General features: G+C 35.5%; 2 protein-coding genes across 4 annotated transcripts; one reads left to right on the top strand and one right to left on the bottom strand.

Annotated features, from left to right (window-relative positions):
- The first annotated feature begins 730 nt into the window (after nucleotides 1-730).
- Nucleotides 731-3,312, top strand: LOC126843793 (tudor domain-containing protein 1-like). Its single transcript, XM_050581574.1, has 9 exons — nucleotides 731-1,087; nucleotides 1,158-1,312; nucleotides 1,406-1,552; nucleotides 1,631-1,747; nucleotides 1,816-2,085; nucleotides 2,166-2,373; nucleotides 2,432-2,552; nucleotides 2,634-2,790; nucleotides 2,866-3,312. Exons 2-9 carry the CDS (start codon nucleotides 1,256-1,258, stop codon nucleotides 2,962-2,964), a joined length of 1,176 nt encoding a protein of 391 aa, XP_050437531.1. The 5' UTR covers nucleotides 731-1,087; nucleotides 1,158-1,255; the 3' UTR covers nucleotides 2,965-3,312.
- On the bottom strand, nucleotides 3,311-20,541 carry LOC126843797 (transcription cofactor vestigial-like protein 4). 3 transcript variants are annotated; one of them, XM_050581579.1, is made up of 4 exons: nucleotides 20,092-20,541; nucleotides 4,917-5,034; nucleotides 3,725-4,029; nucleotides 3,311-3,641 (listed from the first exon to the last, which is right to left on the bottom strand). In XM_050581579.1, exons 1-4 carry the CDS (start codon nucleotides 20,186-20,188, stop codon nucleotides 3,532-3,534), a joined length of 630 nt encoding a protein of 209 aa, XP_050437536.1. In that variant the 5' UTR covers nucleotides 20,189-20,541; the 3' UTR covers nucleotides 3,311-3,531. The 3 variants fall into 3 exon arrangements, with proteins under 3 accessions (XP_050437536.1, XP_050437535.1, XP_050437534.1); XM_050581578.1 differs by lacking the exon at nucleotides 20,092-20,541 and adding an exon at nucleotides 8,337-8,694 and having other exon boundaries at nucleotides 3,725-4,023; XM_050581577.1 differs by lacking the exon at nucleotides 20,092-20,541 and adding an exon at nucleotides 8,337-8,678.
- Between the last annotated feature and the right edge of the window lie 6,109 nt (nucleotides 20,542-26,650).

Raw genomic sequence — 26,650 nt, 5'->3', positions numbered from 1 at the left:
TACTATTTATTTTGTTTTCTTTATTTAGTTGTTCATTTTAATTTTAACATTATAATTCTGCTTTGTAGTTTGAATTTTTTTTTATTTGTGTAATAGTGGTAGAGTATATTACGGTTAGCTGTTGACTTTCAAATTTTAGTTTATTCAGATAAATGTTACTATTATTTCTTTCATACTTATAGTAGAAATCAGTTACAACAAGTTCCAAGTATTCTAACTGGTTAGAACGAGCGTTCGTCGTAAATAAAATGTTATAATTGAGTTTTGTTGCTATCTCTTGTCAACATTTTTAATTCCTTGAATTTAATATCTTTAAAAAATCCTTGATCGAACTTTGCTTGATGGAATATTTAGTGTCGACTGAAGCTTTTTTTTTTTTTTTTAATTAGCCTTTATTTGCAATAAGACGGCTCAACGATTACAAATATACAATCTGTGATATAATTTGAAGCTTTTGTTGTACTATAAAATTTGAATGTAATAAAATGATCATACACACTACCAACGTTACTCGTAATAATTATTAACTTGAAAACGCCAGAAACGTATTTCTATATCAACATAATAATAATAATAATACACATTCACATATAATTATCAACTTGTATACATAGATGTACACATCCATATCTAAACAATAAAAGATAATGATTTTCTCGTTGTAGACGATGTAAAATTTTCTCATTATAATTATACTCCGATTCTTGTTGTAGTGATTTCTTATGTATTGTGTTAAAAAATAAACCTATAGACTGACAGTTATCATTCTTAAGGTTGTCTTAATTTGTTCATTGACCATTTTCATAGCGATTTCATAAATTTATTTATTTTACTAATCAAATATAACATTGCTTAATTAACCACACTCATTTTGTATGGGCAGTTTGGTAAAGAATTATTTCTCAACAGGATGATGACGAATTGAGTTCAGTATTCGAATCGTCTTTTGACAACTTGTCGTTTGACTTCAATCATAGTTCGGTCAACGCTTGGCTCCCGCCTGAGCCGTTGGTTAAAACTAAAATCAAAGCTCATGTTACGTATGTTGACACGCTATGTCAGGTGTACTTTTACGATGTCGAAAGTGGTATGACTAATTCAGTGTCGTTGCGTCGCTAAACTGGTATGATATTTTTATTTTGTGTGTGCTATTTTAGATGCTCCACAAACTTTGTCAACTTTGTCGACCGATCTAAATGAACTGTTTGCCGAAAGCTTACCCGAACCGATTGACTTGAAATGGGCCAAAGGGCAAATGGTAATTGCCAAGTATCATTTGGACAACTTGTGGTATCGCGCAACAATATTGAATGTAATGTGTTTTATTTGTTAAAATGACTTGGTACTATTTAAGTTGAGAATTAAATCATTTAATCGTGTATTGTCTGCTCGATCAATCGTACAGAAGGAGGAAACCGGAGAAGAATACCGTGTGCAGTTTATCGATTACGGCAATATCGAGATGTGCACTCATGACGATTTACGATCCACTCTACACATGACCGACATACCGACTTTATGTGTCAAAGGATATTTTGAATCCATCTTACCGGTATGTGAAAAACTAATTAACTTATATTATGATATAATTCAAAAATGATATCGTTGACTTTAATGTTGTATTTTTTAGCTGACGGGAAATAAAGTATGGCCTACGTCCGTCTTGGACTTTATTCACGCTCAGTTGGTTGAGAAAGAATGCAATATAACAATTAACGCTAGTTATTCGACTGAAGATACTTACATGGTAAAAGATTACATTAAAAAACAAAAACTATCGGTGCCGTATTTCTAAAAGGTCTCTTCAATTTTCAGATCAAGAACTTGAGTACAGCGGACGCGGACAATTTCTTGGACTACTTGGTGTCCATTAAAAAAGCATACTACAAACATATTCCATCGTCTATGATTAACTTTGATGACTACAACGAGTTCAAATCAGAAGTTTTGGCTCCAGACCATTCGTCCAGTTATAATGACTCGCATGTAGAAAATTATGGGAACAATCACCAAGACATTGACAAATTTTCCACTGAAGAAACAAAATCTAACTGTTCTTTAGAAGAAGAAGAGGAGGAGGAGAAGGTATTTGACACGTTTTTTTGTCTGTTTAACACGTTTATCATTTTTATATATATATATATCTTTTTATAATATATCAACAGGCTAACGAAGAAAAACAAGGTTTTATGGAATTTGATTTAACGGGTGTCACCGCTGAAGGGACGGTGACCGAAGTGTTGAAACCAAATAAAGTGATAGTAATTGTGAACAAAATTGACGACTTTAACGTGGCGGCTGCCAAAAATACTATGAACATGGAAATGCAAAAAAAGTGTTCCGATCTCGTAACCCCTAGCGACGTCTCACTGGGTAGGTTGTATTTTAAAATAATTAAATAATGGGGTAGTAATTTTTTTTTTTTTTTTAGGAACACCCGTTTGTGTTTTTTATAAGTGCCTGTGGAGACGGGGCGTCATAAAACACGTCAAACCAACAATTTTAGTCAATTTAGTGGATTTGGGTATTACAGCTGAAGTGTACCAAAAGTAGTGAGTAATGACAAAATTGGTGTGAAACCATTTTTTTGTTTTACTAGCAATAATGATGTTTATCTTTCTCCCCCTTAACAGCATTAGATTGTGTCCTCCAGAGTTTTTGAAATTACCAATATATTCAGTCAAATGCCAATTGGCCGGCGTGACGATAAACGAACGCCGTGACGAAACGTTCGTCATACAAGCGCTATCGAATGTATTGAGTAATGTCAATTTGACAATTGTCACAAAGGTACAATAAAGTCAAATATTAGTCTTTTGTTGATTAGCTAGGTTTTTAAGTTTTTTTTTTTTTTTATTCCTTTAGGGTAAATCAAACAGTGCGGTTGTTGTGGAATTGTACGACAACAAAGGGGCACTTGCTTACCAGTCGTTAATCAAATCTGAACTTCTAATTCTACCTTAATATTAGTACTGATAAGTGTTAATAATTTATATGATCCCCATATAAAACTAAAATTTCCTATTGTATTCTTTTATAAATATAACTTTGTATTGTATAGATGTTTTATCGTTAACACAAAGATGTTGCTTTCTTTATAGAGTCTATGTATATCAGTGGATGTCGGTAAAACATACCTCGTTATCAAAATGTGATCTAAAGTAATTAATAGTTAATTTTGTTTAAACATCTAAGATATGTACTTTGTTTTTTTTGTATTTTGACAGTTAATGTTTTTTTGTTAGTAATAATGTTTCAATTGAATGTACGTAACAATTGTATTTTGAAATAAAACAGGACAACAAGCCAATAAATGTCATAAATATATTTTTGTTTTATTTACAAAGTTTAAAGCGTGTACAAAGAATACATTTACATAAATAATAATAATAATAGTTTTGTAACCCGAGCTTTCTCTTCCTACCGCGTAATATAAATATATACAGACATATTAATCGTAACAGTTCAAACACCGAAAATTGGATGATGAGACGACGATACTCGAATTTTCAATTGCAATCCGTCCCCCGCTTACACGTATACTTTTCGCCTATTATCGTTTGTTCTTTTTTTCTGATATTCTTCTTTCTGAAGCTTCACCCAAGTGTCTCCCAGTGCTTTGGCGAAGTGATCGTCCACTGCTGCAAAGCGCAAACATTTAACGTGAACATCGTATTACAAAATAAAAAGTGACGTAACAAGTGAATACAAAGGGTTACTTTACCGGAAAGTCCGGTGTTCTCTTCGGGCGACTCGTCTGCCGTTTCCTCTTGGACCGCGACGGCTGGGGCGAACACGCTCATGTAGTCTTTGCCCAGCGACCTCCTGAAGTGTTCGTCGATCACCGGATCGCTCATGCCACCTGCCCCGGTCGTCGTTGTGGTCGTGGTCGTTGTTGTCGGCGGTCTGCTCAAGACGACTGACGGCGGCGACGACGAGGCCATGATGACCGAAGCCCGTTCTTTAGGAACCGTCGCTGACCTGCCGGCATTAGTCGTCATGTCCAACGGCTCTTGGGTACTTCTGAAACTTGACCGTTAAGTTAACGTTGAGTAATTAGTAACGTCTTGTCATATAAATATTTTTGCTAATTTTAGGAGGAACAGAATTCAATTATGGAAAACTTTTCCCAACCTAGATGATCCCATACAAGCCCCCCCCCCTCCCCCAAAATAACGGTACTTGGGAAGGGTCTCAAAAATGTTGAAAATAGTTTTAACCAATACTAATTGAATCACAAAACTAAATTATTTCCTGTGAAATCCTTTTGAAAATTGATAAAAACTTTGATTTCCCCCAAAAAAATTACATTTTACCAGAATAAAAATACATCACTTTGGAACGCTTTTTTTCTAATACTACTTTGGTTTTTTTAATAAATAAGCGTAAACCAAAAACCCATTGTTCTTTCCGTTGATAATAAAAATATATCGCCGTCGAGTGATGTCGCTTTGAAAGAGAATTCGTTGGAAGGTAATATCGTGGAATAATTAATTTAACGGCCGGTGTGTATGGCACCATAATATATTTTCATGAAATAATAAAATGTAATTTTATTTGTCGTTTAAAACGAATCGGCCGTTTCCAAGGCGCATTCGTCTCTCGATCGACTTATGGTCACTAACTGTCTGTCAGATCTGTCTTGACTTAAGTATCCATCGTGACGACATTATGGGAAAAATTACATTCATCTAGATCCCGCCTGCTAGTTCTACTAGTTGTTCTCTGGCCTTTAGTCGATGAGTTATTGATTCGTGTATTCAAATTAGGGACAGCTGAACTTTGCCTCGTTTTTTTGCCACTGCAGTTCGAACGGATAGACGAAAATGTATAAATGGGATTTTAGAAAATCCAGTCCTTTACGTTATCCGACCGGAAATAACACGTCTTACATAGGAGCTGCCTTAAGTACTCACTTAGTCGGCGATACCGGTGACGTAACGGCTCTGTGTCTTCTCTCCCGCTTCCATTTGCCCACGGTGCCAACGGTTCCTTCCATAGCCGAGCATCTCAACGACAACGACCTCGAGTGATCTGCAAGCAAACGGATCAAATACTTAATAAACATAATAAATCATAATAATATTATTATAGCGGTCAATCCGGATTCCCTACCGCCGACCAACGTCTCGATTATAATAATATTAATTAACATATCTATTCGTTATGAGAAGAGTCGTCGGTGTAACGTTTTAATCTAACGTGCGGATCATAGTTAAACGTGATCTATATATTATATATATATATATTAAAAAAAAAATGTATAATCGAAAAAAAACTAATTAGGATAACTCGGCGTTTACTGGAAAATGGTAATCGTGGTTAAAATTTCAAGGAAAACGACAAATATTTTCCGAAATAACAATACAGAGGATAATTGTGTTATCTACAAAAGAAACTGTAATGTCGGCCCTACTGAAAACATTAATAATAATTAAGAACAGGCAACGGAAGATAATTTTATTTCTCTCTCGCCAAGTATATAATACTATATAATATATTGGTTATTGTATATTTTAATAATAATAATAACTATGTTGGTCGCTTGTCGCACTATTATTTACACGGTGGCCGTGTCAAAACCGATTAAGTATGTACACTCAAACGCACGTTTTCGCACTATTATCGTTTGTACATATATAATATATATATTTTAGTACTATCTAATGCCACTGCGGACTACCTATATCCGTTTTCCCATGGAACGCGACAGGAAGGAAGAGGATGTACACGACCGTCTCACACACATATACACCGTCGGCTTGGCATACGCGCTCGTTTCCTGTGCGGCGGTTCGTGATTAACATTAAATTAAACACAACTCGGACTGTTATTATTATTATTTCCATCTATTCGGTGTATATACTGTACTCGTGGACTTACAGGACAAACGTGCATAAAATTAAACGGACCTGGCGCCCCCGCCCAAGAGTCTCGTGTGACGACCTTTTTCAGATGTTATCCGTCGACAAGATACGCCTAACCTATTGTAGTAAACAAAACACACCCTGAAGGAATCGTCTCTCGTACATGTGTATAGGTATTACTATTATTGTGTATTGTAAAATACCCTACTGGTCAATAGGGTGAGGTAGTGCTGCTGCTACCCGCGTCCCCGGACGTTTGATGTGTTTTTTTTGAAAGTGCGTTTTTGTGTTTTGAAAACAAAAAAACCACGGAACCGGATTAGGTACAGTTAGGTTTTATTCGTTTTAGTATTGATTTGTATAGTTTTCTTCCCCCCCCCCCATGTTGGTACATTAGTTAGTCTCCGGTGCCAACCGAAATTAACGACTGTCAAAGAATATTAAGCTAAGCCGGAGAAATCCGGTAGGTCCTATATATGTACATGTACAAAAACAATAGGCAGTTTTTCTCGGTGACGTCGCTGGAGCGGAAAACGCCATGTACTCTTCAATATTTTTTTACACTATTCCAACAGCAAAGCCACAACACAAGTCGTACAACAATCGTACCGTTTGGATTTTGCACGGATATTAGTATTGACGTTTTTTTTTTTTTTCTCTTTCGGGTTTACACACCTAAATACCGTAGTGCGGGGTCGTTTCTAAACCGATTGCAAACGGATTGGCACCGCGCTGTCTCAGAATTGAATTGAGAGTCCTTAAAAAAATCATAGTATACAAAAAAAAAAGTTCATCGTCAAGTCGAGTTTAGACTATATTACATTATTTGATGAGGTGTTGACATTTAATATTACTACCCTCCAAGTCGCTCGAGGTAAAAGCTGCAAAGCTGCTTGAAAATATCATCTCCTCATCACTTGATACTTGACCGGTTTTAGCTGGGAATTTCTAATGCCCGTAAACACTACTCCGTATAATTTACATAGTTTTTAGAGGAACTCCTAAAAGGGCGGAAGTCGTTTTTATTGAGAAGATATCTACACGAATGAGCCCGTACAGTGTACAGATATAAATTCGGTGAGCCCAAGAGCAGCGTGGGCGACGTTGGGGGAAACGTGCGTGCACCGAAGGTACTATAATATTATAGTATAATAATACCGACTATTGTCCGATTTTGTGAACGGCGTGGTATGGCTCGTGGTATAATAATATAATAATAATAATAACAATAACGTTATCTTAATGGCAGTAAAGCGCACGTTCTGTCCACGTAAACACAACTGATGAACGGCAATAATTCACTTGTAAACGGCGCACTGAGCGCCTGTCTGTTTTTGACAAATCCGTCGATAAATACATTTTAATTTTTTTTTATGAATAAAGAAATAATACCAACAACCCATGAATGGCCGTTCGCCCACATATACATGTCATATACACGTATAACACTCGTGTCGACGGTATAAACACCTATAAAAATTATACTCAATCCTACTACTACTACTACTGCAGAGCCTGTCTCGAGTCATCAAAACGTATTATAATCGCAGAAAATCCGGTACACATATTAATCGAGAGAGAATTGGATACTATACTATTAGATTGAATTATCTAATAGTATACACATTCGGAAACGGGCAAACTCATGATTTATAGATGTGAATTTCTTCCAAGTCAAATAGGCAAATTGAGCCAGTTATAGATTGACTTAGCGTGTTAAGTCTAGTGAAACACCTGCCAAAATGTATAAAGCCTAATAAACAACCAAAATCCACTTTGGAGAGATTGAATGGACGTTGGTGAAAAATGCCAATTATTTGTTTTTGTAAAATATATTTTTCAATACATTTTATTGTATTATAGTATACCTATGTTTAGAGAGATCTAATCGGCAAAATGGGAAATTTCTTATTCTTGAAGTGTGACACGATTAGAATTCAGTAAGAAAAACATGAAAAGAAACAGCCAATAAACCAGCGATAAGTATGGTTGAATTTGAATTAAACAAGGGGAAAGCGTCTAGAGTTTAGGCATTTGTACACTGAACTGGCAGCTGGTATGATCAACAAAATATTCAACGGGATGGACTTCAAAACTAACTTGTAAGATAAAACAATGTTTTTGTTTCAATTAGCTGTTTATCTCTCAGCTAACACGAGAGACTTCTTTCGGTAGTACCGAAACCTTACCCACCGGGGATCTTTGACCAGCCAGTGCACGTGCTTCGGCCAACTTTTTTTAAAATAAGTTTGTTTGTATTCCAACGTTTGATACGTCACGATAGGTAATCGTTTTAATTATACCATTTCCTATCGTCGAGACAGTGTATCATTTAAGGTAATATTATTAAATTTGAACACAATACAAGGCGACCGTTAAAGGGGTAGCCACCCTAGTAGGGTAGCTGGTTTTTTTTTTTTTTTTTAGCAAATTCCTATCATTATAACCAATAATTAGTGTTATCATTACCGTCGTCGGCCAATTTCGAGCTCTCCACCCAGGGCTGCCACAGGTGTCTGCTCCTGTCCACCTTGTTGTTGCGGACGTCGTGCAAGCGTATGCCGAACAGCGCGTTTCGTCGCACGCATAAACTCATAGTATTGTTTGTTTTTTTTTTGCGTCCGGATAAAAAAAACTATCAATTATAATTTAATTATTGCGCCACGGCCGACTATTTAATGATTTAATATTTTTTACTCTAATAATAATAATAATAAAGCGACCGTTCGACGGGCGTCCAACACCGGCGCGTTACTAACGCTGAATGACGAGTGACGACTGACGACGACGACGACGACGGACACCAACAACAGTCAACAACAACAACAACAACGCAAGACGTTCCGGCCGCCGCGGTTCGGGTTCTCTCATTCATGATGGCTCTCCCGACCGAGGGAACGCAACCGGTTGCGCGGACGAGGCGCGCGTTTCCCCCCACGGGTACGACGGGTCGGGGGGTCGCGCCCAACGTGCACTCCGCCGGGCCCTCTTAGACCCGTGCGAACGCTTCCTCCTCGGGTCTTTTTTTTTTTTTCATTAATAACATCACCACCGCCACCCCGGCCGCCCGCAACAGGTACACACACATAAAGACACACAGATAAAGGCTTCACCGGAAACTACAACGCCTCCGGGCCTAAGACGTCGTACCCGGGGCTCGACCGCGTCGTCATTATTATTATTATTATATGCACATACATCATATTTCTTTAAAAAAAAAAACACATACATACATATATAATATATATACTTTTTGAGCTGGTAGATAATATAATATACATGTATGTGGGTATACACGTACACGATTATCATCATCTCGCCGCACGGTCCTTCCACCCCTGGGAGCCAAAAAAAAAAATCCAATAATAACCCGACCGTCGATTAAAATTATTATTACCTACTACACGCACACGTCACGACCCGATACAGTTTTCAGTAAAAAAAAAATATATATGTATAATAAATGATTAGTAAAACATCAAACGACTACTAGTCTTTGTTGGCCACGTACCTATTATATTATTAATATTATTATAATGTATATTTATATATATATATATATATATTAAAACGATAATAATAATAATAGGTCTTAAACGTTTTTACTGCACACGGTAGCCGCCGGACCGGCGGTAATTATTATTTGTGCGGTTAGGCTATAATATTATACATATTATTATAATAAAAACTCCGGAGGCTAAGGTCGGTGTAAATGTTTGTATTTTTTTTTTTTATTTATATACTTGCCTGTTATATCTTTACGGTAGCGTTTTAAAACGAGAAAAAATACGAAGACGGGTTAAGAGTGTCGGACATTCCACGTTTGCGTTTTTTGTGTGTGAGCTGGTCACCAGCGCTGAAGACATGGCAGCGCGTCGGCACGATGACGGCGACATGGTGCCATCTCACATCGAGAATTCCGTGGGAAAGTAAAAAATATTCAAAAAAAAAAAATAATAATAATCTTGTAGTTTAATAAATAAATAGTCGAGTCCCGGTTTCTGGGATATCGATTTGCATACTAGCATATTATAGGCGCCTATGACTTCTTACACAACTGAACGCAAGCGACGTTCCTCTTTCGAAAAGAAATCCGCCATTATGTATACCTACCGAAGATTCAACAACACATTAGGCAGGGAATAGAAAATTTACTCTTATAACGCGATCGGGGAATCGACGGAACTTGTAAAAAGCTTATAGCTGGAATAGAACAAAAACAACAGTCGCAGTAGAAAGCAATCCAACCCGAGGACGCAGAAAGAGAATAGCGCCAAATGCATAAAGAATGCCGAAAACAAGAGCAGCTACCATGTCTATATGAATATATTATTATATTTGTGTGTAGACTGAACTCTCTCTCCTAATAAATAAATAACAAATAAAATAGGATAACCCTCGACAAAGCTAAATATCATCGGCTTATATAAGTCCAACTTTATAGGAAAACCGTTTTATTGAATCCAATGACAACATTTTAGTCCTACATCATAACTTCCCGTGATGATGTTTAGTTTGCAGGAATAATATTTCTATATTATAGCGGTTTTAGTTAATATTATTATTTTTTTGAGAAAATCACGAAACAAATAATAAGAGAACATGTTTTGAATGACAACAAAATGCGCCTAATTTGGACTTGATACTTTGATCGAGAACCGGTCAAATAGTTATCTGCCCAAGACCGAAGAATGCTGATTATTAACGGTGGCGCCTATAAAATCAATATTTAAAAAATAACAACAGTAATAATATTATTATACCGTCGGCGGACGAGTTCCTATGAACAGTGGACACCCTAGTAAATAGACATAAATGGATACCATTTACCAACTTAATTGCCTGTATTCAATATAATATATGACTTATTATTGTAATAAATTGATTATGATAAGCCGGATAGAAACGGAATACTGGTTTAAAATATAATATATTACAGTTTCAAAAACATTCCTAAAAACTAGTCGGTTTATATTTAATATGCACTTATCGCTGAGTTATTGGCTAATTAAAACAAAAATACTAATTAATATTATGTAAATCCCACACAGTCACGCAGTAAAAATATGTTTTTTAAATACCTAATTTAATTATCAATAATTGAAACTTCCAACTTCTTAATATGTATAGTATTGATGTGTTAGATAATTAATAATGTATATTGTATCGGTGTCTTTCCTACACTACTAATTGTAAATATTTTTTTGGCCATTCCAAATTAAAAAAACTACTCAAGGTGAACACATATAGGAATTCCCTAAAAACAATATTTAAGACTAGAGGAATCGCCGATCCTAGCAAAAGATTTCGACTAGTTTATTGATTTGAAAAATTAAAATATTTTATTAATACTAACCAAACGAAACGTTTAGGATAATAACCCGTAATGGTTACACAATACCCATCCGGGTTGTCTTAACAGCAACAAGGGTCGACTGTGATTATTTAACTTAGTGCAGTCCCTTTCTTCTATATGCGCCTCTGATTGGGTTTAAATTTAAAACCGTTTAAAAAGACATTGAAACGTCCAAAATGCCACCACGAGTATTAATGAGACCTAAGTACTAAAACATGACTTATAAACTTTAAACTTTCAAACAAGGTAATTGTGAATCAGTCTTGTGCGGTGTTAGTGTTGACAAGGTGATAGATAATAATTATTAATTATTGTGATTAATGTATAAAAAATCGTCTCTCGCATCCTATATTATCCTATGCTAGGCGACAATGGCCTCGTGACTAAGCAAAACATCGTTGGCATCATAATGCGGTTCATATTAATATATTATAGTATTAATATATATATATATATACATTATACCCCTTAAACATTTTATTTATATTATTATATATTGTACGATCAGCGGCGTTTGGACGACGTCCAGCGAGGCTTTTAAACTTGAGAACGGACGCGAACGACAATTTTTTTCATCATTATTATTATTATTGTTATTTATGAATGTATACATGTATAAGTATTAATAAAACAATTATTATATCTCCTCTATTGTTCCGTTTTGGCCGAAATGCGTTTGGCATGGTCGACCGCAACGACAGAAATATCTGACATTCGCGGTAATTTTTAGACTCTGCTGACCTTAGAGGAAAAAAGTTTGCAAGCGAAAACCGATTACACGAATATTTCCTATAGCCTTGCCATTGGACTGCAGCGCGCAAGACAGAAGGGCTCAGTCGGACCCCAGAGAGGCTCCTTCTCAATTGAAAGTCAATACCCCTTATAAGACAAGAGGTTTGGATTATTTTCCATCTACCTACTGGTTTGCCTACTGGTTTTTACTACAATATTATTATCACCCGAGACGTTCGAAATTAGCGAAATCTTATAGAAACGGATTGTAAAGATACTTCTAAGGCGGCCTATCTAACTGTAAATCCGAAACGGTTATTGGCCGTGTAGACACGACTGCGTCGACCGTTTCGATTATACCGCGGACCAATAATTGCGCTGGGAACGGATTGTGTCTAGAGAGAAATTATATGGTATTGGCGTTTTTTTCCTTCTTCTGATTTTCTTTGTTTTTATACACCCGATCGGTCGTTAATCGGCGAAAAATCTCGAGCCGTCTAATATTGTGATTTCGGACGGAAACAGTTAAAAACGGCGACAAGTACTATTCTGTATGTAAGAAACAATAAAAAAAAATACCCAAACTAAACCACTCGTCGACGCTTTCACCCGGGAAGAAAAGCCGGTCTATTCGGTCGCAATACCGACGTAGGACGATATCGAATTATGTATGTAAATATACACAATATTATGATAATATTCAGTCGCCTGGGAAATGAATAGGTTGCTTGCGGCGGTGTAACGCCCACGGAACCTAACCGATAGCAGCACATGAACTGCTGACCCGAACAGGGAGTTGATACGCGTTATAAGAAGTGGTATTATATACTATGGTACGTCGAGAGCAAACCAATTGTCAATAGCCCAGAGTACAGAAATGTCTGGTTCGGTGGAATCGTTCGTACTTACAAACTTTTGAGTCACATAGGCGCAACTAGACCTAAGCTAAAAGCTAAAACTGACCAAAAAAAAAAAAAACGTTTTACACCGTTTTGTCTTATTCAATTGGGTTGAATCGTTTTGTTGTTTTACACTATAAAACTGCGCAAGTGGAAAGCACCGCACAGCCATCCGGGAAATTGGATTTTCATATCATTTGAAATTTGAAATTCGACCGTGACGACGGCAGTTCGCACTCGTCGCAAATGCAGGTAAATCAGACCGAACGCAAATTATTATTAATCCCAACCACAAGGCGCGTGGAAGACATAAAATACATATAATCATTATACGCAATCAACGCTATAGGACAAACGATCAGAACCGTAGCGAAGAGTATACCGCGAGATGACACGGGATAAAAAACAAGTAATAATATCCGAAAACAGCTATTTATTTGGGTTAATTAGCTATCCTATTATATATACAGTCCACGGCCAAAAGAGAATTAAAAAAAAAAAAACGTTTATAATAGACACGTTCGGCCTCCAATCCCCGACGGCTAATCTATTAATGTAACTATTAAAAATAATTTAAAACTTATTTCAGACAAATGCCATCTATCTAAAGGTTCCTCTAGGTAGACCTCAAAACAACGGTGAAAGATACTGTGAAAAACCATAACTTAAATTTTAGAACGACCTAATCCTTTTAAGCCTCAGTTGGTCACCACGAGGCTCGTTTGACCTTCGGCGCAAAGCCGGAATGACAGTTTTTTTTCCCAACAAATTTATACTCGGTGAATAGACCTAAGACGCTATTGAAGTGTGCATTATTTTTTTAGGGAAGCCAACTGTCATGTTTGTTTTGTCTTTTGATTTCTAACCTTTTATGCGTTACGGAAGGTTTTAGCTGTTATTAAGAACTATTGTCGCCGACGGGAAAGACTTCTAGGAAAACGTTTTAAGCGAGTTACGCAAGTTAAACAAGTCCCCTTTCTGTAGTTGTGTTCGTTCTTAGACGGTGACCAATTCCACAAGTACTATTCCACATAAAATACTGGAAAATTGAAATTAACGATTGAGTTTAAGGGATTTTCACTGTAATGAACCACAGCTGTTGTCCTTAGGTAGTTTCTGTTTATTTCTCGCAGGTAAATCATATTTTATTATAATATGCAGTAAGTAAAATTAAGAATAGGTTGTTTAAGACAGCCTAGAATCTGAGCCATTCAGAGCCATTCTAGAATCTGTGGTAGTATTATTTCCTTTTTTTTTTTTTACAAGATAATTTTTCGTAGAAATTCTTTTCATAACAAAATGTTATAAGATTGTATTTTTACACTGATAATGAAAAATATATTTGACTTATATTTAGTGATTGTAATTGTATTTGTTATAACAAAATCACTAACCCCTATTAAATTTGACTGTAATTTGATAAAAAAAAAAAGGTTTATATATAATATATGACTTGGAATATTCTTATTGTGGCATTCCGCCACTTGTCAAACAGAAGTTAGCGTACGCACGGCGTTGCATTATAAATTATCTGATGTATCGTACATTTCCTACCTTTACCTAGTGACAATCAAAAGGATCAATAGATCAAGGTTAGAATAACTGAAAAAAATTGTATATTTTGTGTCCAAATATGAAATTAACCAAAATTTTGAAAACGAATAAAAAAATTGGATTTTTAAGTAAACACTTAATCAATGCTATATTATTCGGTGGTCGGCGTTTAAAACGGCTGTGTTGCATTTTAGGTTGTACCTATTCAACAATTACTTAAGATCAAAATATTATGATGACAATTGGGTAGTTTTGTAGTCACAACCACAAACATTCGGGCGCAGAGGCTGGCCGGCCACTGAGTTGTCTGAAGGTAACACGTGTTGAACAAAATATATAAACACAAACGTAACCAGCAACGCGATCTACCCGCAGTCAAGTCCCAGTGCCAAGAGGGAAATCACAGCTGATCTCGCCAGCTGTTCACGTATTTCAAATGGAATGTGAGAGTAGAAAATACCTAAAAATGTAATAATAACAATTTAAATAGGTATAACGCACCGCAGTCCGCATCCTTGTGATCACAAAAGATGGGCAAATATATATATACATCATGAACATTTTAAACGCCATCGTTGATCGCTACAGCGTGTCAAAGATCACTTTGTAGTGTTTATACAGTGTGAATTCCTGTGGAATTAGGTAAGTGTATGAGTATGTTTTCGGTTGATTTATGATAGTACACACAATCGTTGTGCCGAATAATTATTATTTGTATACTTAATATCGCGTGCAAAAAAGGAGAAGATAGCGCGTTTAAGTATGTATAATTCGTTATTATAATCTTCTACATGATATTAGGTATATAAAAAAATAAAGTATAATAATATTATAATAAACACAATTATTTTTACATTATCTCCGGGTCGATAAAATAAAAACCGTTAAAACTATAAACGCGAACAATAAATATCATAATTATATTAAATTCTGTATTTTCAGCATTACCTAGTTGACAATAGCTAATCGATAGACCTCCGGTCTAAAGGGCACAAATACCAAAATGGGCAACAAGTCAAGGGTAAATAAAATAATAGTGGCTGGAAAAAAGTAGGAAATAATTCTGTGGCTTGGGTCTAAAAGGGCCAATCTCACTTTGTCTCCACTAAAAAAAAAAACTAAATAAAATCTTCTGAAACCTAACCAAATTTTATACAGGTACCCAGTAATTACAGAATTAAAAAAAAAACTGATTTAAGGGCTTTGCTCTTCACTGAGAAACACACTAAATATTTCCTGTAGAATCATAATACAAAGAATTAATAACAAAACTGAAAAGCAGCATTTAGATACAGTATTTTACTCAGTTTATGTACTAACATGAAATATCCTATAACAACGGGTAAATGGCTATTATTATACAAAAAACGCTTAAACTTTCGCTGTATTATTGTTTTGAGATTTTTCATAAAAAGTACTCGTACTTCTTTTTAACGAAAACAAAAAAAAACATTATTATTACTTATGATACTATCGTATCATATTTTATCGTGACACGAGTTAAAAATTAAATTTTAGTTTAACTCGAGTTAGTTAATTACTATAAATCGTAAACTTGCCAGCCTTGTAAACGAACATAATTAAATATAATTATTTGTATATACTATTGTATTCATAATATATGTAGCATTGAGCTATACAACACCTTGGATACCTTTGGATAAAACGTCAAATAAAAATAATTACAAAATTAGGTGTATTTTCGTTATAAGTGTCGTTTTTATAAAAAAAAAAAATGTTGAACTTAAAGGGAAAAAATACTCAATTTTAGAGCTTGTAATTATTGTTGGAAGGAATTTCGGTAACTTGAAAACTGTTGACCGTCTAGGAACCTGTATAATATACATAGTATCTTTGGGCACCTCAAAAGTAACAGTTTACCATATTATAATAATTTGACTTTGGTGGATTTTCACTATTCACAATATGTATATTATATATTAATGTTATTTGCAATAGTTATTAAATAGGTCTTTTGCATGTTTGGTTATATTTCGTTAGCGCGATTGTTGATGAAAAACAAGCGTTTGCAGAATAAATGAAATGATGTAGAAAACATTGTCGTTTTTAACGTTGACTACAAAGTGGGAAAAGAGAGACAGAGAGAGTTAGAGAAGGAATGAGAGTAAATAATGATTGTTTTTGTTTTCGTTGGAATACTCTAAGAAAAAAAATCATAAATGGAGACACGCCAAGTATTTGAAATATCTCTAATGGCTTTGAAATTAACAAAACTATTTCGCTTCATCTTTAATATTCAGCGGACACGGTCGGTTGTTACCAAATCGAATACAATTATACTGAAAATATTAACAATCATTATCGACATAATAACATAATGATGATATTAAGCAATAACCAGTGATATTTTACCGGCTGTGGTAGTTTTATTTAATCGCGCGTTTAGTTTTTGTCCCCAAAAAAAAACGCTTTGTGACCAACAGGTGTCGTACAGTTTTAGAAAAATATATATATATAAATATACGGTCGTTTATGTAAATTTAAACACACACAAAAGGTGTAAAATCGTTTCGACGCATCGTCGGGCGTATGCACTGAGTAAATGTTTTTCGGATGAAATTTAAATACAATTTTTTTTTTAAATATGCTGAATTCTTTAAATAAATAAAAAAACACTGGGGTAAATCCATCCATGGACACGCTAGACACTCTAGTGTCTGCAGCTGGCCTACAGTCTACAGACTACTGCGGGTCAGAGAATGATAATATTATCCGTATTGTCAACTGGAAAAAATTGTGAATAATCGACCTGAACAAGTAAACGGTTAATTTGTCGGTTAATGAACCCACATTGTATTTTATGACAACACTATTTTTGTCTTGGACGACGCAAATAAAAACCTAACCTAACCTAACCGATTATTTTATTTTAAACCAATGCCAAAACTCACATAGAATCGGTGTACTCGAGTATTCTGAATACTTTGAATACAAATATTTAATTACTTGTATTCGACGACTTTAGAATATCGCTGGACTTACTCAGCCTACTTTACAAGAATTTGCTAGACTAATTTTGAAATATTCCTGTTTTTCTTACAGTTGTAGCCCTAAGATTAAAAAAAAATGCTTTTCTTTATTCTGTACTTAGGTATAGGTATAATATATTTGTATTTTTATACATTGTCTATCCTTGATTCTCAAGTAGTTTTTTATGTGTGTTAGAATTAGAATAAAATTAGTTACGACCGGCCTCTGAATAAATTATACCGCGTTTTTTGAGATTGAGTATAATTATTCATTTAGTCAACAATTTTTCTTTGATAACATCTAAAATTTATAGATTTTTAAATGTATTTATAAAAAAAACTATTTAGCATTTATTTTTACTATTATACTCGGGGTATACAAAAAAAAAAAGTAATTATTACTAATATTAGAGAAATCAACCTAGGTGATAGGACATGGATTGAGTCTTGACGAAGAAACCTATGTTATTGTCTCAGCGAGAAAGTCCAAGTTGTCAAAATGCTTGCGGAATTTCAACTTGTGACCAAACAGTGATTTTACACAGCACAAATTATATACTTGTGAAATAGAAATCGACCTAATAGTAGATAGTATGTCGTTTAACACTTCCTATAGACACGCTAGCACGTATGTACATCATATTATTAGCGTGGAACGCATTTTTTGAATCTAAATAAGTTTTCGCCGTTACATTGTAGAAAATATTAATAAATAATACTGTTTTTTAATCGTTTTAACGCAATGTTCAATAGAAGTGGTCAAAAACTATATTTTCCCACATGTGCGCTGGTTTTTATGTATAAGTCTGCTTAGTAAAATCCTTAAAAAAGGGATATTAAACACAGTGGCGTGTTTAAAAAATTATCTGTGGGCATAGGCTCACCTACTGCTATTTTCCCATTCGTTTGTTGAGTGCAAGTCTCATTGTTTAAGTGTTTTTGAATACATATATTTTGATGACAATTGACAATAGACAGGACGAGATTCATAAGAGTTTGCCATTAATCATCTGTAGTAATGATTTATGGCTACCCTAACGTTTCAAATAACTCCAACATGACAGTAATATTAAACCGGTTTAATCATTTAATGCGAAAGAAGCTACAAGTACAGTAGTTTCGGTTTTTCGAGACCTAAAAATAAATCTCCACTCAAAAAATTATTAGCACTAGCTACTCCACTAGTGTCTGGTGGACATACAGTTGGTCTCTTGATGCTTTAACTTACAAGTAGAACATTTCGATTAACAAATAGCTATGTTCCAAATTGAGTTTGTTTTTTTACATATGCATATGGCATGATAAGATTCACAGCAGTTTTTTGCTAAATATGTATTGTAGTAACATATACTCAGTATATTCTACTCATAGTATAGCAGACAAATGGTTAAATCAAAACAAAAACAACCATTCGGCTTTAGTATAACTGAATCAAAAATGCAATTTTTTCAACCGCTTGTTTTTTTGTATATAACTGTTGTTTTACAACTCTAAGACTTAATAGAGGTGGCATTGTCAAATTTGCTACATTAAATCTGTGTCCAGTTAGAACATTATATTTAAAAACATTTGTATGAAATGTTGTCTACAGTGTTCAAAGACAGGGTTGACCAATAGTCATTTCCTGTGGTGGCCCTCGAGTGTTTGGAAACTTCAAAGAGGATTTAGAATGTTGACTTAAACCTTTTGAATAAATCCTCTTAAAGTAAATGTTCTCGAAATAATAAACTTAAAGTGATTACTTCAATCCCAAGCTTATGAGCTTTGTGAAAAGTATAATAGGGGGTTTCATTTGAGTTACAACGTTTTGTTATCCCCGGAAATCAGCCCGTGTGTACTTCCTCCCAATATGGTTCTGACCGTAAGGACTAATGAATTCAAATTTACTTTTACCGTGTTTGGGCGGTGGACGTAGGATTAATGAGGGGTGGGGGTGGTGACAAGGAGAGCCATTCGTTTCAAGGAGACCCTCACCTCGAGTCGACAAATGTAATGAACGTGATTTGTTTTTTCTGAACCTGTAATCGACTTGTAACTAGGGGGATATACTTGAAAATAGTTTCCTCCTGACCTAAGGACCGAACCGCTCATGATGATGTTCTCAATGGTTTCTAGTCAATTCTATGCTGGTCTAGACCGGGTTGGACAACGACAAAGAAAGCGGTGCTACCGATTCTCCGGGCGGCCGAGTGAAAAACAAAACGTTTTAACATTCCGGTACGGTGGCCGCACGCGTAGGTACCTGTGCGAAACGGATTTCTAATTACCGTCGACCGTGGTGTGCTCGGTGCCGGAGTCGGTGAAAACGTTAAACAAAACCCACGATAACATTCGTGTACGGGATAGTGTATCGTGACAGTATGTCGTGGTGCGAACATGAGGGTGCAAAGGGGTGAGAAGGAGAAAAGTTTGTGCGGGGAATGTGGAGAAACGCGGTGAAGGGGGCGAGCTAGAAGCGGTCGACAGCGCAGGCGGGAGAAATCGACCGAAGCCGGTGGCGGCGGTAGACTGGCTAGAGGGTTCGTGGGGGTAAAGGGGGAAAGAGTAAGAGAGAGTGATATACATATTATTATATCCCGGATAAGAACGACGACGACGACGAGTGTTACACACGATATTGCAACTATAACATTATATTTTATACATAATACTGTAAGTCGACAAAGGACTCAAAAGTTTTTTGCACTACTCACTGGCTGCGGCGGCGTACTGGGACTCGGCGGCTTTTTCCTCCCCGTGCAGCATGGTGGCCGCCCTCGACAGCACTTGCAGTGGCGATTCGCCGTCCATGTCGTCGTCCCGGGAAGCCTGGGTAGGTATCCAAAATCAAAAAAAAAACCACCTCGTATGTCCTCTCTTCACTGTATCCTTGGCGGGTGTCCTCGGTACTGTTTCTGGGTATAGCTGTGTCCCGCGCGGGCCGGGGATCGTCACTGAGAGACGTGCGATGATGGCAACGGCAACCGTTTGTGTGCGCTCTCGGCTGTGTGTGTGTTGTTGTGTGTGCCGAGGTTTCGACAGCGCGGATCGGAATGTCAGGAATGATCGGAATTGAGTTTTTTAAAAACGCGTTTTCGCCCGGCAGCACAGGCACGGCACACGGTACACGCGAGGCGGCGGTGGTGGTAACGCAGTAGTAGACGGCCGCTGCCGGCCCCGTGCGGACCCCGACGCGGCGCGCGGCCCGGCCGACCGGCGCGCCGCCTGCCGGCAAACACGCCAACGCGGCGGCCGCGACGAGGTCACGCGACCGACCGCGCGCGCGGCGTGCGTTTCTCCCGGTGCCCCTATCCCGGTTTCGTCCCCTTCCCCGGCGCCGCATATGCAAAAAAAACCCGGCTTGTGTGTGTGTGTGTGCTTGAGGACACGGTCATCGTGGTCGCCTACGCGCGAAAAAAGTAAAAGATAAAATTGAAAAAACAATCGGCCGCGAAGAATGCCGATGTCTCGAGTGGTGCAACATCTTCGGGCATTCGGTTATTTTGTTTTGGCTTTTTTCTAATTTTTTTTTCTCGGTTAGGTTTCCGGTAAATCGCCCGCGAGGTATTCGCGAGACGTGATCGGTTCCGGGTCGTCTATTTCCTATCCGCTCGTCTACGCGCTCTTGAAATAATAATATTACATTATATTATTATACATCTTTTTACACGTCTTAAAAACGCTTTGCGTTTTTCGTTTTTTTTTTTTTTTGTACGTTTCGGGGCCAATGACTCGGAAGTCGGTCTCAACACTATTGAAGTGTTGACAGTCAAAAGGGTACGAATGAAATTTGTTTTTTAAATGGTCAATTAAAGGTTAAACACGCGCGATAATATTTTAACTAGCCGATAAAATTATAGATAATTAGTCGTTCAAATCTCTTATGTTCTTCATCCCTTCAATAATTGTGGATTCGACATAGCGCACAGTCTTGAAATACGTGTGTTACGACCCCTATGCCTTAACTGCCAACCCCAATGTGCTGATTTTTTTAATCGGCTACTTAATTTCATTAAAAATAGCAGTTATTTCACTATTGCTCATATCTTATGAGATAACGTGATAGAAACACAGGTTTAGCTGTTAGCGACTGAAAGAAAAGGTAATCAGACAGTTGTAAGGTCTGAGCTAAGACTTGGGTGGATGTTCGTGATGTCTACACTTTTTGATCGTCTGAACTTTAGACTTTATAATTTAACTTTTGACTTAATATTCCCAACATGATCGAACTCGTCCGTCTGCAGTTTTATGGCATTAAGAAGTCTCGAATATTAAAACATTGTGAAAGACATATTGGCTTCTTATGTTACTATCTACAGTATTAAAATTGTACTGTGTTCAGTGTTATATAGTGTTATACCACCATGAATATCTATGAATTCATGGTGGTAATCTATTAATCAATTATACCAAATAAAACTGCAAGTTTAATTTGAAGAAAAAAACAAATAACAATTTTAATAAAATATGCAACACTATGCAGTTCTGAGTTAGGGATAACAATATAATTGCAATTTTCAACGGTCATCGTGAAACTATTACAAACCACACACAATTGTTGAAGTCATAAGTATTGTTAACAGTATAGGAATGCACGGGTCGCATTGAATATTATAATTTATTGTTTCCTATTTGCGTACGCCGTAAAATGTAGTACAATAACAAATTAATTATAATAATCAAAACAATTTGAACTCATTTTTATTAAATCGAAGTGAATACAAATTTAGATTAATTATGCTGTTTTAATATTATAGGCTTGAACCGAATATTATGTAATTTTTAAGAACTAACTTTAAAATTATATGAATTAAAAATCCGCGTGTAGTTGTACAAACATTTTTTAAAATGAATGCTGTGTAAAATATAATAAATAAGAGGTATACAACACACTTTAGTTTAACACTGAACTCAATTTGTATTAAATTATTAAATAATTTCTAATGAACAGTATTTGTATGATGAACTATAAGCACTTTGTCATTTGTTGTTATTGATTAGATAACTTAATAAATTATTGTGTACCTAGACTTATATAACGACTTTGGGCGCTGATGTGTGTAATGCATATTCACTTTTTGTTTTTTATTTAAGCCCATCTCATAGCGGTAAACGTTTCTGATTGATTTGACCTCGAAATGTAATGTCAAAACATGGTATAGCTGTTATATCTAATTATTATCTATTACACACTGAAAATGCATGTTAATTCAGTTCAAATTTTAAAGCCTAGTCATAGTAGAATACTTTTTCATTAAGTTTTAAAAATAAGCATTTTTTTTTCAATTACAAAGATTAAAAATGTTCGGTCTATATTTGTTTGTGATAAGAATTAACATTTCAGAATAACTTTGTTGTTTAGAAAAATAACTTAAGCTAAATGATATTTTATTTCTAAAAGTAATACATGTCAGAAGTGACCAACAAAAGTTACTTTTAACTTTGTAACCTGTTGTTACAATGTCCAGCTTTTGGGCCAAAATGCCTCTACTTCTTGGTACTGTACAAGTCTATGTACTCCACGCCGGCTTTATATCATTATTATTCCTAAATTTAATTCCCGGTTTATTTAGTAGTTATTACTCACTGTTCAAGCATAGCAACTTTTCTCTGTACTTCTCCTCATATCGTTTTTCTCCAAACCCTTACCCCGTCCCTGTACTATTATTAAACTACTTACACTTCTGTATACCGCCGTTCAAAAGCACTACAATATTCAACAACAACAATTGTTATGAAGTTGTCTCACCTGTACGCCTTTAGTAAGTTCGTCCATTACTAAGCAATACAAGTTAAATTAAAACATTTTGTAATTTTCATCGTTATATTGCAACGTTTTCGGATATTTCAACCAATGTGTCTATTACATATAATGCTGTATGTTGAACTTTATTTTGAAGTCCAAGTGTAATTCAAAACAAGGACCGTGTTAGAAATAACATTTACTAAGTCAGAATTAAAGTTAAAAAAAACGGAAAAACGGTTTAATGAAATTTTAATGAGCTTGTTTCATTTGTGGCTACTATTTGGGACGTTTGTGGCACCAATAATTATTTTGAATTTTTTTTTAACAAGTAAAAAATGTACGTTGATGCGACTCCAGCATTTATGATCGCAATACCTGCGTCAAGTCAATGATCTTACAGGGAGGGGGTCGGTAATCAAACGGATTTTCATGCATAATACATTATATTTTGTATAACATTATGTATGCTTATATTTCAATAGTAATAGTATACGGTTTGGAATGGACGATAAATTCTTTCGGGGACGCGCGTTATACGACATATGCGATGCACTTAAAAAATTGTATACAAAAATAAATACAATAAAATTAACGACGGGTAAACATGCTTAGGTAGGTACATAATATGATTTTTTATAGATTTCCAACGGAGACACTAAACCGCCGCGGACACTTGGGTTGGATCTCTCTATAGGATCATCATACAGTACATATTACATATTATTATTATAAATTATTGTAAACCATAAACTTGTGTGGAATTATACTACGCCGTGTGTGCCACGACCAGAACCTTATTAATAGTGTTACATTATTATTATCATCGTCCAGTAGAATTCCGTGAGGTATTTTATTAATGGACTTGAACGCCGGCGCGAAGTACAGAATTCCAACGTGGATTCCTTTAATAAAAAATCAGATACACGTAGCCGGGGTTCAGTAAACGAAGAATTTTTATGAAATCGATCGTTAAAAACGATTTAGTCGTTTGAACGCTATTGAACTCGTGTCACGAAAGTACACAATCGCCGGACAGATAGTTACATTACAAATATATGAATTACCATTGCGGAGGTATGCAAACGCACATACATTATATTATTTGAGTGAAAACTCAATGCACACGTTGACCACAAAATATGTGAAGCCAAGGTTACGCTCGAGTACAATGTGTGTGAGTGTGGTTATAATAATAATAAAGTCGCCGAAGAGGCCCGTAGCACTCGAGGAATTACATTGTAATTTGTATGTAAACAATTAAGTGTTATTTCCACGTTTGTCAAGGAAAATCAAATAAGTTTTTCCGGCCCGACTGGAAAACCAAGAAATATCCAATAGACGGACGGGCGGGGGAGACACCTCTAAACTATGGCTGTCTTATGTACATTAAGTTATTACTGTCATAAAATATATGAAATATGTACGTGGCGATGTAGGCAAACCTTACCTAGTACCCTAGTACTCGATAGACGTAAAGAGTTTTGAGTTCAGCTGCTGAAAGCTGATCGTTGTTGCAACTTGCAATAGTGACGCCGCACCTAAGCTCTGATTAGAGGTGGATGAAATATTTTAAGGAAAACAATACTATTCTTAGCCTTAAGGATATTGAAAAAATAAATGCCTGGAGTACCTATGCGGTTGTTCAAGTACAGTTGTGTAACAAATTACAAAGCTACACTGGTAAATTTGTGATGATGCTGGTCCAGACAGGGTTAACTGTTTAACTGGTTTGATTTGCAGATCTAAATCACAGATAACTTATATATATATATTTTTTTTTTAATTTAAGATTTGTACAGAGCTTACTCCTTAAACGATGTTGGCTAATCGATTTTTAGTAGTACCTTCCGAATTCACCGAAAGCAAAATTAAAGTTTAGACTTTTTTACGTTTTATTCGAGTCAAGCGAAATAGAAAAAAAAAACACGAACCTTTTATCGTGTGGGATTTTTAAAATTCTATATAATCGACATCCGGCACACGGTAGGTACTGTGTAAATGGTTCGGCCGAAGAATAAGGGTCTCGTTGCAGTGTCCGTATGAATGCAAGAAAATAGGGTAGCGCAGATGACTCAGCTTCAATTTCGGTGTCAACCTAGAGGGACCGCACCCCTTTTGGAAGAATCCACATTGTTCAGTATACACACATATATACAATACATATATATATATTGTGTACACATATACATATATATTGTGCAGTCGCTGTGACGCAAACGATACATCCGAAAATTACATAAAACTCTTAGGCTGTTAGGCTCGAGTTTTTAAAATATTATGTAAAAAGATAATTATCAGCTTCGCAGTACCGAGTTGAAATTGTAATCGTTTGTCGTTACATATACCTACCAATTTCCCCTCAAACAAATCTAAATGTATTAAAATTACGAAGAAAAATATAATATTTAATAAACACAATAATACCGACCACGCATTTGACCTTAACATTCCATTATAGTCACGGACCGGGTGACAAAAAAAAGTATTCTGTGTAGTACCCATACACAAATACATATTATTGTGCTGCGGTTAGGAATCTCATAACACATTACTAACTGTTAAACATCAAATGGAGGGGCTTTTTTTGACATACCGTGAATAACTATTTTATTTTGTTTATTGTGAAAGTTGAACGGAAATCAAACGCTACAAGTCTAATGGTATAATAATATTTTGTAATTCCAATATAAAGCATACCTACGGTCGTGTGTCACATATCAGAACATACACGGTACACGGTTATTAATGCATTTTCTCTTTCCTTATAATTTATCGTCACGAAAATTATACCTCTTAAGACACACGAGGTGACAACATAATATTATATATATTCAGTTTTAATCGTTTCGATGAACAGACACTAGAGAAAAATATGTGTATCGCGGTTTGTATTATTTAAATTGAAAAAAAAAGTAAAAATTCTATAAATCTATTTTTATGGTTTAGTAGATCAATTTAGATCAATTGTTTCTTGCGGTCGTGATCACTAATATATTTGTTTTGTCTACAACACGAGATGTTAATTATCGACCAGCATAGTTTACATTAGAGTGACAATTGTATAGAAGATGCTAATTTTCGGATAGAATAACATGTATAAGAAACAACCTATTTTTGATTTTGTTAAAAATAGTATACATGAATCGTTATAAAAAAAATAAATTGATATAATGATACATTTCATATTCGAGTAAGTATGACCGAGTGGTTTTAGTGTAATAGAGAACGCTTTTTTTTTTTTTTTAACCCAAAACTTTAAAAATAATGAACGAGAAACTCTGGGTAGCGATATGACTAATTTAAAGTCAATGCGATAAATTTGATGAGTCGTCCACGCAAATCGTATCGTTAACAGAAACAAAAAAACATTTCAAATAATTCCGTGAATTATGAAAATGATGTACTCCAGAAAATATGCAGCGAACCGAATGAACACTGAACAATGTAGAAAATGTGTACACATGTAACGTTTCCATCCCAATGGCTTTGTTGAATAAAGGTATATATATATGTATATTATGTTACTT

This window comes from Adelges cooleyi, unplaced genomic scaffold (assembly GCF_023614345.1).
Source record: "Adelges cooleyi isolate 19-005CV unplaced genomic scaffold, UGA_ACOO_1.1 ACOO_flye_CR_arks_rails_tigmint_CR_PRNA_574, whole genome shotgun sequence".
In the NCBI taxonomy this organism is placed as follows: domain Eukaryota; kingdom Metazoa; phylum Arthropoda; class Insecta; order Hemiptera; family Adelgidae; genus Adelges; species Adelges cooleyi.
The sequence above is the reverse complement of the archived record's forward strand: the minus strand, read 5'-3'. Positions and strand labels throughout refer to the sequence as shown.

Bases quoted from the DNA above. Each gene is read 5' to 3' on its own strand.
- LOC126843793 (XM_050581574.1), top strand. From the start codon at position 1,256: ATGGTAATTGCCAAGTATCATTTGGACAACTTGTGGTATCGCGCAACA. The intron at 1,313-1,405 runs GTAATGTGTTTT...TCAATCGTACAG, and splicing joins ATCGCGCAACAATATTGAAT to AAGGAGGAAACCGGAGAAGA. The intron at 2,086-2,165 runs GTATTTGACACG...ATATATCAACAG, and splicing joins AAGAAGAGGAGGAGGAGAAG to GCTAACGAAGAAAAACAAGG.
- LOC126843797 (XM_050581577.1), bottom strand. From the start codon at position 8,463: ATGAGTTTATGCGTGCGACGAAACGCGCTGTTCGGCATACGCTTGCAC. The intron at 5,035-8,336 runs GTAATGATAACA...GTTTGCTTGCAG, and splicing joins CTCGAAATTGGCCGACGACG to ATCACTCGAGGTCGTTGTCG. The intron at 4,030-4,916 runs GTGAGTACTTAA...TTAACGGTCAAG, and splicing joins TCACCGGTATCGCCGACTAA to TTTCAGAAGTACCCAAGAGC.